This window comes from Etheostoma cragini, chromosome 8 (assembly GCF_013103735.1).
Source record: "Etheostoma cragini isolate CJK2018 chromosome 8, CSU_Ecrag_1.0, whole genome shotgun sequence".
NCBI classification, from domain to species: Eukaryota; Metazoa; Chordata; class Actinopteri; order Perciformes; family Percidae; genus Etheostoma; species Etheostoma cragini.
Window position 1 is genome coordinate 18,808,794 of NC_048414.1, and position 12,762 is coordinate 18,821,555.

At 41.1% G+C, this 12,762-nt stretch overlaps 1 protein-coding gene across 1 annotated transcript in view; it reads right to left on the reverse strand.

Moving 5' to 3' along the window:
• Positions 1–12,762, reverse strand: part of bicd1a (bicaudal D homolog 1a) — a 35,735-nt gene that overhangs the window by 5,843 nt on the left and 17,130 nt on the right. Inside the window, exons 2-5 of the mRNA XM_034879263.1 lie at positions 7,786–7,998; positions 4,411–4,563; positions 3,593–4,099; positions 1–268 (exon numbers count right to left, since the gene is read on the reverse strand). The exon at positions 1–268 is cut by the window's left edge and continues 6 nt beyond it. Coding sequence (XP_034735154.1) covers positions 1–268; positions 3,593–4,099; positions 4,411–4,563; positions 7,786–7,998 — 1,141 coding nt within the window. The remainder of the gene's footprint in view (positions 269–3,592; positions 4,100–4,410; positions 4,564–7,785; positions 7,999–12,762) is intronic.

Genomic DNA, 12,762 nt, shown 5'->3' on the forward strand with positions numbered 1-12,762 from the left:
CCTTGTACTTACACTCCAGGATCTCAAACCCATGGATATCGGGATCATGGTGACCATTGGCTGGTGGTGATAAGGAGCCCCCATCAGGTTTCTCACTCTCCTGTGGTTCATCAAGCTCTTTGTCTCCATTGAGACATTTCATGCTGCTGACGCGCTCCATGAGGCGATGGACGCGCTCATTCTGCTCGGTCAGGGCGCCCTGTGTGTGTTGCAGCTGGGTCTGTGACTCCTGCAGGTTCATGAGAAGTGCCGACTTCTCCCGCTCCACCTGCAGAACGGGGGAGGATACGCAACCACATGAGAGGCCTTCAAGACAGTGAGGGAAAAACACATTGCTCCATAAATGTTTAATGATATTCATATTCATAAAACCCTGGACAGGCCAAGGCCTTTCACTTTATCATTTTATATATTCTTATATAGTAATCTGCATTGGTGTGTTCTGTCATGTTAACAGATCAAAATGTGTGACTTCCAAGTTCTGACATCCAGCTACAAGCAAACTTAATTTAGTTACTCCATCTGACCTCTACAACTCCATAATATAAAGGTGCTAATAAGGATAACAACAAAGTAGCATGCAACCAGCATATAGCAGGATTTAGGCTCAGTTACGTAATGTGTAATCAGTATGACTGGCACAACTCGTAATATTAAGGGACCAATAAAGATAAAGACAACGTACCCTGCAACCATCATTATTAAGCAGCAAGATAACACACAGGCAAATCCTAGACTAACAATGTATAAATTTACCTGTATTTCTGAACAAAGGTGTGTAATGATATGTGGTGAAGCTTGCTTGACTTAAAAACTGCCGGCAAGATCAATGGAAACTGATATTAAGTGCTGTTTAATGGCTTTCGGATCAGGTGAGTATGCTCCCATAAAGCTAAAATCTTTATTGATCCAAAACTTTGAATGGCAAAGGAATCTTAGCAAATAGATAAGTTTAATGCATTTAAATAATGATTAAAGCCTAGAGTTAGACCTCAAATTAAATTGTAAATGGTTTGGTCCATAGTGTCCATATTGAAAAAGACATATTGTTTAAATTTGATTCTGCTGGTGTTTCCCGGAAAAATCATCTTCAGAGGAAAAATGTATTGGCTAGTAATTGTGTTTACAGAAAAAAAGGACACGTCTAATATGACATCTACTGATCTAATTTTCTATTTCCCAGAGGAGCTCAGCTTGGGCAAAAAAAAACAGTAATGACTCAATTAAATTGTTACCAGGAATCTAATCTACCTAGCGGAATCTACCTACTGAGTATGGCTGTTATCACACTGTATGCATTCCTCTTGTGTGGGGTGCCTGTTCATGAGTGTGTTGCTCTCAAGTGACTCAGTGCATTCCTTTTGAGAGATATGTTTTCCTATACCACATTATACAAGCCTTATATTTATACTCTCTGTTTTTATGTGTGTTTCTTTTGTGATGTTGTTGGGGATCAGTTTGTCTATATGTATTTATGTCTGTGTCTGAACCCCTTTTGTATTGTATTGTTTTTAAATCATCTGGACCTTGAGTCTGTAAATAAAGAAATATATATGGATGTAGCTCATCACAATGCAAAGTTGGAATTAATTGTGGCATTGTATAAGTGTACAGTGCCTGTGGACAATGAAGAACTTCTTTGACATTTCCCCTTATCTCTTTGGGTCTCATTTCCTAGTTAGGACTCTATTTCTGTATCTTGTCTCTAAACTAAAAGCAGAAATAGTCTGTTTTTGTCTCTGTCTTGCTTCTGCATCTCTTCCCTGTGCCTATTGAATGCTAATCACCCTGACAGGGCTCCCTATGGCATGCTCAAATGCGCTGCCTCTGCTGCTGGACTCTTTTGCTTTGCTATGATTTTGCTTCGTCACTTCCACTAAGACATAAGCACATTACAGCATACATTACATACAACACATTATATACAGTTCATAAGCCTTGACATAGACTTAAATGCCCATGTGCAAAACGTTTGTGATAGTATGGTTTAACCTATTATGGAACGGCTGAAATTCAAAGCTTTTTATTCTAAACGGCATACCCAAATTAAAAGTGGTACAGCTCTTACTAAACATGTCATTACACACCTTTGCTCACTGTGGGGTGTTCTTGATATCATTGGAAAGGTGACACTCTCAGGTTTTTGTTAGGTTTAGTTTTAAGGTGATTCTAAGCTCGTTTGAATTGTGTCCTTATTGTCCAAAAAGGTAGGAGGGCCTTGTAACATGGAATTATAAGTGGGTTGAGCAACTGTCAATCGATCACCACGTGGAGCCCCATCACTTCAGAGGCATCATTGGCTTTCCAGCTGTGTATCTCTGCCTCCCGGAACAGATTGGCTCATGAGGTGTTGTTTGATTCACAAGACTTCAGAGAACAGCATGGATGCCCTCATTGGCTGTTAGATGTCTCGCTTGAGAAGTCAGACCCGTTGAAAAGCCCGGAAGTATAATAACATTTGTCTTTCTTTTCTATTTCAGTCTTGTAACTTCAAGATTGTGAGACTAGTTTTAGATAAAAGGGCTTGGATATTCCATTTCCATGGACTCCTAGTGAGTTATGAAAAAAACACTTTGGAAAAATATCCCAGACGTGGATAAAGGGAGAATGAAAGGTATGAATACAAACAGGACTCTCAACATTAGCTGCGACTTCTTTGTCAGTGTCATGGCAACTTTATTACAGTTGTATAACTGCCATAAGTCATCTTATGCTTTGGGCTTCATTAAATCATTGGAGGCTAAGCCTTCATTGATGTGTTGCATGACTGTGTATTTTATTTTATTTAAAAAAATTATTTTTGAGCTTTTCTGCCTTTAATCAATAGGACAGCTAGGTGAGAAACGGGGAAAGACATGCAGGAAATCATCCCAGACTGGACTCTAACCCTGGACCTCTGCGTCGAGGCATAAACCTTGAAATATATGTGCACCTGCTGAAATGAAATTTATGAAATTTATGAGGGAAGGTAACAGCGCCGCTTCAGCAACAAAGTGTGCTGTCGATGGTACAATGGTCCTTGATGTTTCATTGCCATTATTTGAGTTCATGTTTGGCAAACATTCAGTAAAGCCTGTAGTATAAGTTGGTGTTTGTCCTGCTTTTCTTCTCGTTCCCAAACTGTCATCACCTTGTCCTTGCTGTCACCAATCGCAAACAGTTGCCATGGAAATTTTCATCAGTGCAGCAATGAACAGTAAACACAGAAACATATACCAAACAAACACACACCCAACCACACAGAATGCAGCAGGACAATCGATAAGACGCCTGAGTTTTTCCACTAAAAAATGAAATGTACTGTGGGAAAGTGGATAAGCATAGCTGTCTTCTAATGTGCTTTGGGCTGCAGGAACCTACCCTGTGGGTAACGTTGTAAGCACCTTTAAAGCAACTTAAATCTTTCAGACTGTAACTCGACACACAATCAATGTGACGTTCAAGTGGCATCGGTACTGACCTGAAAATTTACATTAAATGACACAAAAGAGCTAAACACACACAAAGTTCTTTCCAGCAGCTGCAAATCAACACTGGTGATTTTACTTTTATTAGTTATTGTGGGCAATATATTGCTAGAATTTCCACCCACCTGTAGCAACTGCTGTTTGAGCTTCTGCATCTCGGACAGGTTGAGCTCACTGAACAGATCCGGCACGGGGTGCAGGCCTTCTCCTTTCCGGGCTGCCCGGAAGTCCCCGTTCATCTTAGCCAATCCTGTGCCTGTGTGAATGAGGCCGTTGCGGCGGTTGCTGTCCTCATTGTTGCCGTTAGCAGCAGGGATGGAGCCTCCGTTTGTGCCGTTGGTGCCGTTGGTTCCGTTGGTCTCCTCAGGGAACTTTAGACCCTCTACACCGGTGACGGTGAGTGCCAGATGGGCCCCTGCTCCGTAGACACTGTCACTCAGGCTGATGTGGTGGGCCAGTTCCTTTCTCAGATTGTTCTTCTGCTCGCGCTCACTCTTGAGGGCGTCCAGGGCCTCCTCCAGCTGAACCTCAGAAATGTCCTTTAGACGCAATGCATCTTCCAGCTGACTATTTAGGAGAACAGTCTCCTCCTCCAGTACTTTGATTTCATGTTTCAGTCCCTCATACTCCACCTGAGTTGCAGCAGAAAGGACAGAGTAGAACACATTTCATTTAAACTCTTGATTACATTCTTTTAAGAATTAGGTCCAATCACAGGTCAAACTAGAGGGGAAATAAGGAAGGTGGGAGAAAAAAAAGAAAAGACCTAAAGTTAAAATAAAGCACATTTCAGACATTAAAGTGTTTTGCCCTTTCAAAATCTTAGTTTAAAAAATGTAAACATTTTTGAAGCCGAGTGACTAAAACCAAACACCACAATGTGTATGAGACCAAATTAGATCAAGAGTAACTGAGAAAATGAGTTAAATGAGTTTATATTGACCTGGCTCTGCTTTAGCGTGGACACCAGTTTCTGCAGCGTGATGTTCTCCTCCTCCAGCTCGGTGTAATCCTGAAGCAGCCTGGTCTCCCTGAACTTATACTCCTTGACCTCTTCCCTCATCCGGCTCCTCTGTAGCTCCAGCATCTCGTTACTCTAGAGCAAGGGAAACAAAAGTAAAGAGTCAGGAGAGAGAAGGAAGAGGATCAGAAACCTAAGCTCATAACCTAAATTCATAACTGACACAACAGAAACAGACACACACAGAAAGTAATAGCTCTCATACATGCTTAGAGTCTACACTTTACACTCTCAAACTTCTCTCTGATAGCTTGTGGATAAGAACGTTTATCAAACTATTTCATTATCTAAAAAGCACTAAGTCAGCGCATTTAGACTAACAAAAAAATCAGCATTTTGTCCTCTGCTGTGCAGTGACAGAAACATGAGCATATGCCGGACCAGATTAAGTGTCAATGAGACGAAAATGCACCAGCCACAAAGGTCATAAATCTAAGTATAGTAGGCTGCAGCAATGGATATATGGTAATTTGATATATATGGGACTCTGGTGAAAAACAGACACAACTACAAATGGTGAGTTTTGTTTCCCAGGATTAGGGAGAAAAATATCCTCTCTGGTTCTTTTAGAACCAACCTTGCAAGTACCTTTAATTTATTTGATGTTGTGCTCTACAGTACATTTTCTCAGTTCAGATGATCTGTTTTGTTTTACAGTATGTAGTGGACAATTGTTCCCCTGTATTTCCTAAAGATAAATTATACAGTATTTTTCAGAAATGACAAGCAGAAAAAGAATGAGGTTCTTATTTTTTTAAACACAGGCGTCACCAAATGTGTACACTGCAATGCAACAACTACTGGACATACAAAGTAAAGAACCATTTATACTATACATGCGCATGTGTGTACTTCTCTTACTGCAGAGCTTCCTAAAAGCTTCCCTGCAGCTCTCTGTGCATATGGCCGAAGTGCTGACCCAGAGACAGTGTCAGGAGTGGGTGGGTGCACTCACAGGAGGAAGAAGCTCACAAACACACACAGCCCCTTCTGTGCTATGTGTGTGTGCTTGTGTATGTTTAGGGGTGGATGACAATGGTGCTTTTAAAACTGGCAACTGCACTGAAAGCAAAGACCATTATGACACAATACATTTTTTGATTTGTACAGTAGCTGACAGTAGCTCCTATTCCCATAAAGCAAATGGAGCTTCAACTGCAAAGTACATAGAAATACAGTTCACTGTACTGAAAACACTTTCATACTAATCAAGGGAAACACAACAGAAACCAATTGACATTTTAAGAACAAACCTTCTTACCATAAACAACAAATCATACATTAACACATTAGAGATGCCTTATTATTATTAATTGTAATGATCTTCCCTTGCTACAACTTGTCCACTTTTACTCTGTGTACTCTGGGTATGAAGCGCACAGGATAAGAGGCCTATTATGAGACATTGAGGCTGTGTAGAAGCGTAACTGATGAGGGGCTACAGTGGCTGGGGTCAGGGACAGTGCGGCACACACCACTGGCAATGAGCCCACAACAGGGCTGAGCCAGGCAACTCACCCCTCATCTGGAGTTCACAGCTCACACTCTGATTTATGACACAATGGCAAATATGGCAGAAGTCCAGCTATGTTGTTCTTATTCAACATTACCATCACTGCCGCTGTGGTAATGGGGAATCAAAACAAAATGTTAAACATAAATATATGGTAATGTGACTTTTTTTTAAAGGTTTACAGATTTCATTAAGCTTAGGGAGATGTCTGTGGGAGAAATGCACTGTGAGGGATTTTCTTCTACATGGGAGAAATCGGGGTGCTGTGTATTTATTAAAATCATATGATTGTAAAATACCCTAGGTCTGGGATTTTAAGCTATTTTTACTCTTTTCATGTTCTGACACATACAGAGTAAAAACAAGCTGAAGAAAACGTTTCCCACAAATTCGATGATGTAAATCTGTATATGGTAATAGTGTTTGTGAAAGATTGCACAAATAAAGTCCCTGGTGTGGCTGCAACACCTGCTTCTCACGCTGAAAAGGCAACTCCTCCTCATTAATGGTCTCACGCAAGCAAATGAGGATTTCATAGAGAACCAGAAGCCATTTGATGAATCTTCAAAGACACACAATCGTGATGCAAACTGTAACAGGTGTGTGTATGTGTATGTGACAACTCATCACGAACATGTCGACTACGCTCATCTTCCCAATTATTATGCTCCATTATGTGCATTTTCTCATCAGTGTACGTTTTTATGTGAGACTGGGTTGGATATTACTCTGCTTACGTTCACAAGGGCATATGATGTGTCATGTTCAGAAAAGGAGCTATACAGAGAGTGACAACACTCCCTGATGAATACAGTGAATGAGAGTGGGTGTGCTGTGGCTGTAGTGCTGGTTGTGTGATGAGAGCAGCCTGGCTCACTCTGTCCCTACACATGTGCCGAGCTCAGGGCATTTCCCTTATTCCACAGCTTAGCACCGGATTTGCCCCCCACAATGGGGTCGTGGCCGCGGCGTCTGACCCCAGCTTGAACTCCTGTGCTGTACAGTGGCTACAGACATGTATGAATGCATAAACGTATGCTTTGCACGTATACACGTGCACATTGTCATCTCTGTGTCAGGTTTGACCCCCTTTCTGCCACTGTAACACTGATCTCATGTAAGTTAATGTACAGTACATATTTAAGAACGTGGACGTGGAATAGTCTGCTTACACATTTCGATTATGAATGACTATGCAAAAAAGAAGATCTCTACTTGCAGTTTAACAGGTTGTTGTACTTTGTTGTACAATTTTTTTGTAATTGGACTTTATTTATATAGGCAGTTTTTAATATGGTGCTTAACTAGTCTTAACAACTTCTCAAAGTCCTTTCACATAGTAAAGGAACAATTCACACAACTCCATAGACTCATAGATCATAGATCATCCGAGGCTTCCGTACAAGGTGCCACCTGCTCATCAGATAAAAATTCAGAAATTCAGGGTTCAGTGTCTTGCCCAAGGACACTTCAACATGGAACTGCAGGGCCAAGGATCAAACCACCAACTTTGTGATAGGTAGGCGACCTCTGTACCACCTGAGCCATCCCTACATTACCATCTATACAAACATACGTACTGATAAGATGACAAAACATGAATGTATGAGAGAATTGAATCTACTAAAATGAACGTATATTCCAATGCATGAGTTCTACTGTTAGCTAATGCAATGCTGTTTTTTCACATGTATCCTATTCCTGATTTCCTGTGTTTTCCTCATCTGGCATAAACTATTTAATCATCTGCAGAAGGTGCACTCTGTAACTGTTGACCAGCTCACCTCCCGTAGCTCCTGCACAAGCGCGTTGAGTCTCTCGTTCTCGGCCTGGGCGTTAGATGCCACAGAACGGCTCAATGTCACCTCCGTCTGCAGCACCAACAGACGTCCCATGTAGTAGGCCTCCTTAGAGGCTGACTCCTGCAGCAACGTCTCCTCATTAGTCTCCCCATCCTCTGCAACCTTACGCTGGTTGGTGTAAGCCTGGCCGAACGCCTGGGGAGGAAGAACAGTCAAACGTGAAGATACATGTAACATGAAACAACAACAGCCTAATCCGTGTGAGGGATTTGCACCCACTGGCATGTAGAGTAGAGCCAGCACATATTTCACAGTAATGGCCACTAGGCGTTCTCCTGCTGTGCCACCGACAGCATACTCGCAGGGGCTGTCCCTAAAGGTAGCTGTACTTGCTTTCTGACTATGTAGGATGATGTTTCACTGTGATCAATAGACACACTGTTCCCATTTTCCTGACACAGGTTTTCACGGCACTGAGAGCTGACTTGTCATGATAAAGAAGCCAAGGCTTGATTGAGAAAATCAAAGCATGCATCAACAGCAAAACAGGCGTACCATACCACATGGCTTCTGTAGCATAGTGCTGTAAGAAATGTGCAAAAGCTTGGTAGACTGCAGGGACCAACAACAAGTGAAATATATACAGTTATACAGAAATATGCAGGTGCTTTGTACAAGGTTTAAGCAATAGCATGTCATTTTATTTTGTATAAATGTGCAGTTGTGCATTATTTTCCTAAAAGGTTGCCTGAATGTATAAAGAATGTCACGACTGATTTCATAACAGCAAGCTCCTCGACGCACATGCAACAGCTGCTTTGGTGGTTTGATAAACACTATGAACCATCCTTCAGTTTCTCAGCAGATCAGCATTGGCCCCTCTGAGAGACAAGGGATCAATACCGCTGTCTCGGAAAAATACTTTATGGTTTACAATTGCCACATGAAACTGTAACAATGCAGCATGTATTGTAATGCAATTCCTGGAGAGTAACCAAGCCAAATAAAAAATGCAGGTAGCCATATTTATATTTGGATCCAGAGTATTAATTATTCACGAGTCCTCCTAATCCCACCTCAACATAATAACAGTTTCTCTGTTTCTCTTCGAGATGAATCATTTATAAAGTACAAGCATCCATTATGTGGAGACGACATGAGCTCCAGTGTGCAGCTGTCTTTTCTGTCCCCCTTCCTAGTCGTTTTTCTATTTACTTCTGATTCATGAGCTTCATGAACTAACAGGCAGAATGCTGAGGTCCTATTGTCAGGCAGCAGCACATTATTCCAGCCAGAAATCTACTTTATTGCAGACAGTGGGGTGTATAGAGCACTGGCAAGAAGAGGGTTTGTCTTGTGGATGTTTAGCCTCTATTTGATGATAATATACGAGTCCCCACCTCCGTGTTGCTGCTAAATAAATTGACATGTAGTTTCGTGTGAATGAATGAGATGAGCCGATTCACCAGCAGAGAGATTTGAACGTCGCCTAATTAGCTTTATTGAACACCTGCCTCTGTCACATCTGACGTGCTGTTTGAATACTCACCACTAGCTAGCAGAGCAATAAATAAAGTAAATCACTATCAATGCACAACACAGGCAAACAGCTCAAATAAATATATAGACACACACATTTTTCCATTCTGTCACTATAACTTATGATTCAATTCAAGGTAAATAAAGCCCTATTCAGTCAGAAAGACCCTGATTCCCACTGTAGACGTATTTATTCTAATTTAATAGGCCCTTCTGTTTTCATGGTCGATCACACATTTAACAAATAGCATAATAGTGAACACTAGTAATTATCAGTCCAGTAAAAGTGTAAATACACAGAATATTTAGCCATTTAACCACAAACTGTCCTTAGGGACTTGCTTTATAATGACTACAAAACACTATATTAGTACTGTAGAAATACGATATTATAATGAACTCTCATTTTCCCTCTGTGTCTCTTTTATTTCTCGCTCTCTTTCACACTCTCTAATTCAGTCGTCCTTGTGCCCTCTCTCTCACTCTCTGGGGAGCACAGTGTGATTGTAGTGAATGATTAAGAGGGAGGGCCTCATGAACAAAAAAGCTAATTAATTCCAAGCACAGTGCGACTGAATGAGCTCGCATTCTCACGTCAGATGGGAGCCTGTCTATGTCCGAGCAGGCCTCAAAGCAACAGCTGAGCCCTACAGGGGGACGAGCAAAAAATCTAGACCCACAGGGTCACGCTGTTGGACTTTTAACATCATGAAGTCGAAGGAGAGCGCAAGATTTACTCGCTGTACCGTGACTGGGACCCAGTTGGAAACAGAAAGGGCCGGGAATGGTTTGAGATGTTTTGGTAATGACTTTTTTCAGTAACATAGTTTGAGGAATAGAAACATTTAGCAAAATATGCCAAACTTCTGAATGCGTAAATGTTATATGTCCCAAAGCAATAGTAGAACATGTTTGGAAATATTCTTTGTCACGTACTTGTCAAGAGGTACAGGCATTTTCCACTAGATGCATCTTTTCACAGAAGCCGTGGGCTGTCCGCACAGCCAGTATCGTATACGTCTCGTCTACAACACCACGAATAAAGAGAGATTTATAGTGGACGCGGAACAAATAATGCAACATCATAGATGTCCCTTTTTATCAGGACAACACCAGAAAAGAGAAGACATGGAGTTTAATTACAGAAGTGGAGTGGAAGTTAGAAACTAGTTTATTAAACACGTAATTTTCTTTTAAGAACTTTTAGAGACAATAAAAACAGTGGACGGGACAAAACCGGAACACAGCTCAACGCAGTAGAGACGTGACTAGTTAGATAAGAAGATCGATACCACTCTCATGCCTTATATACAACTTACAGATAGCCAGTTAGCGTAGCTCAGCCTTAAAACTGGTAACAGAGAGAAACTGCTTGCCTGGCCCTGTCAAAAGCAGTGAGGGGTCCAAAGGCAACCAAATCCCCATAGTAGCACCTCTATAGCTCATAACTAACATGTTGTATCTCAACAGTTTAATTACAAAAACAAAAGTGTATGTGCAAGGTTATGTCTTTGCTGGGAGGAATAATTCCTGAAGTGAGCTTGCCAGGAAACTAGCGGAGACTTCAGGAAGTTATTGCTCCCGACCCAGAAATAGTCTGGCACATAACCCCCTGAAAAAAATACCCAACTTGTTGTTTTCAGTTTCTGATTTCGTCCAGCTTAAACAAGAGATTTAACGTGTAAAGTTGCGTATGTGTTGCCTTTGGACCATAGACCGTTGCTTTGGACAGATCCAGTCTAGCTTCCTGTTTATGCTTAACTTACTTACTGGCTTAACAGAAGGATATGAAGTGTATATCCCAAAATAGCATACTATAACAGCATCAGCTGTTTGCCTAAATACAAAAAAGAACCTTAATGTATGATCTAGTTCAGGAAGTATTTGAAAACAAATAAGCACTCTATTCCAACTGTTGACACTCTACTCATTCATTTAATTTATTATTCAATAATGATAAACAGGGCAGCTGATGAAAAGGCAGAACCCACAGTGACAGACACACAGAGAGGACTGTCCCAGTTGCAGGCAGTGATTCAGCAGTAACTCATACACGGAGAATCTGTGTTCCTGATGCGTAACGAAAAGCCGATGGTTTTATAACAACCCTCTTCATGGGCTGAGCCGTGCTCTTCAAAAGTCTGCTCGCTCAATCTGCCTAATGCTCGTCTGGAAGTCACAGTGAGTGAACACTGATGGCTGAGGCTCAATATTTACACACAGGCCTAAAGGAGCACAGTATGCACTGGCTCTCCTGATGCTCCTGATAGTTTCTGGTTGGCTAAAAATAACACTGACAGCTCTGTATTTCTCAGGCTAATCACATGAACGTCAATAACAATACCGCATGCTGTATCCTTATAATGATGGATTTGCAATGGCCCTGTATCTTTGTCCTAATTAGAAAACATAACACAGTTATTCAAGCAGGATAACATGTGAAGAACAGTGCAGAACATTAAAGTGTAATACTATTCCTCAGGGTGATTTTGACATGGCGTCATAGATTGGCAGCCGGCTCGTTTTGGTACTGAAAACCCCATAATGCATTCAACCTTGAGGCTCCTGGGCCTCCTGGGCCTCAGTGGATGAAGTCTTAACAATAGAGTCCTCCTCTATAGATCTTCGTCCCTCAGGCCATGGAAAGAGGAGCAGACAGAGGGAACAAACCAACCACTGCACCAGTGTGAGAGGAGAAGCAAGTGCAACCTTGAAATCCTTCCTTGTCAGTTGCAGCTCCTAATTAGGAGTCAGGGGAGGACCTGTGGGTGGGTTATTTTCACCCAGGATGGAGAAGCGTTTTTACCCAGGATGGAGAACAAGAGTGGATTCTTTTTACATCAGCAATTAATCTCCACCAAATGTTCGTAATTAAGTGGACTTATAAGGTCTACCCAGCAGCTTATACTGTAAAAACAGGTTTATTTATAATTTATAGATAGCAAGATGTCTAGACTTCATTAAATTAAAAAGGTCCGAGAGCAAAAAAAATCAAGAAAAACCATTATAAAATGATATATATATAAACCATTCATAATCCATGAATGTGCCCTTGTGTGTTAAGGTTCTACTTAATGTGAATTTAATTAGAGGATGAAGATTACCTAAAATATTATTTAATGACTGTGACAGAATATCCTTAATCAATTGTTAATCACTATACAGTTGGAAAGATTTATGGATAATGAGACAGAGATAAAATAAAATAAAATTGAGGTTTTAAATTGCACCATGATAAATGTGGACTAAAGACCAATTAAAATCATGTATTTTTGGGGGGTATTTTATGAAAATAGAAGATGAGAAGTATGCCACCTGCACTGCTCAATTTGAGACCGGATAGCCTTAAATCTACATCACAAGTCAAGGTCACACACACATACACACACTCATAAACACACACACACACACACACACACA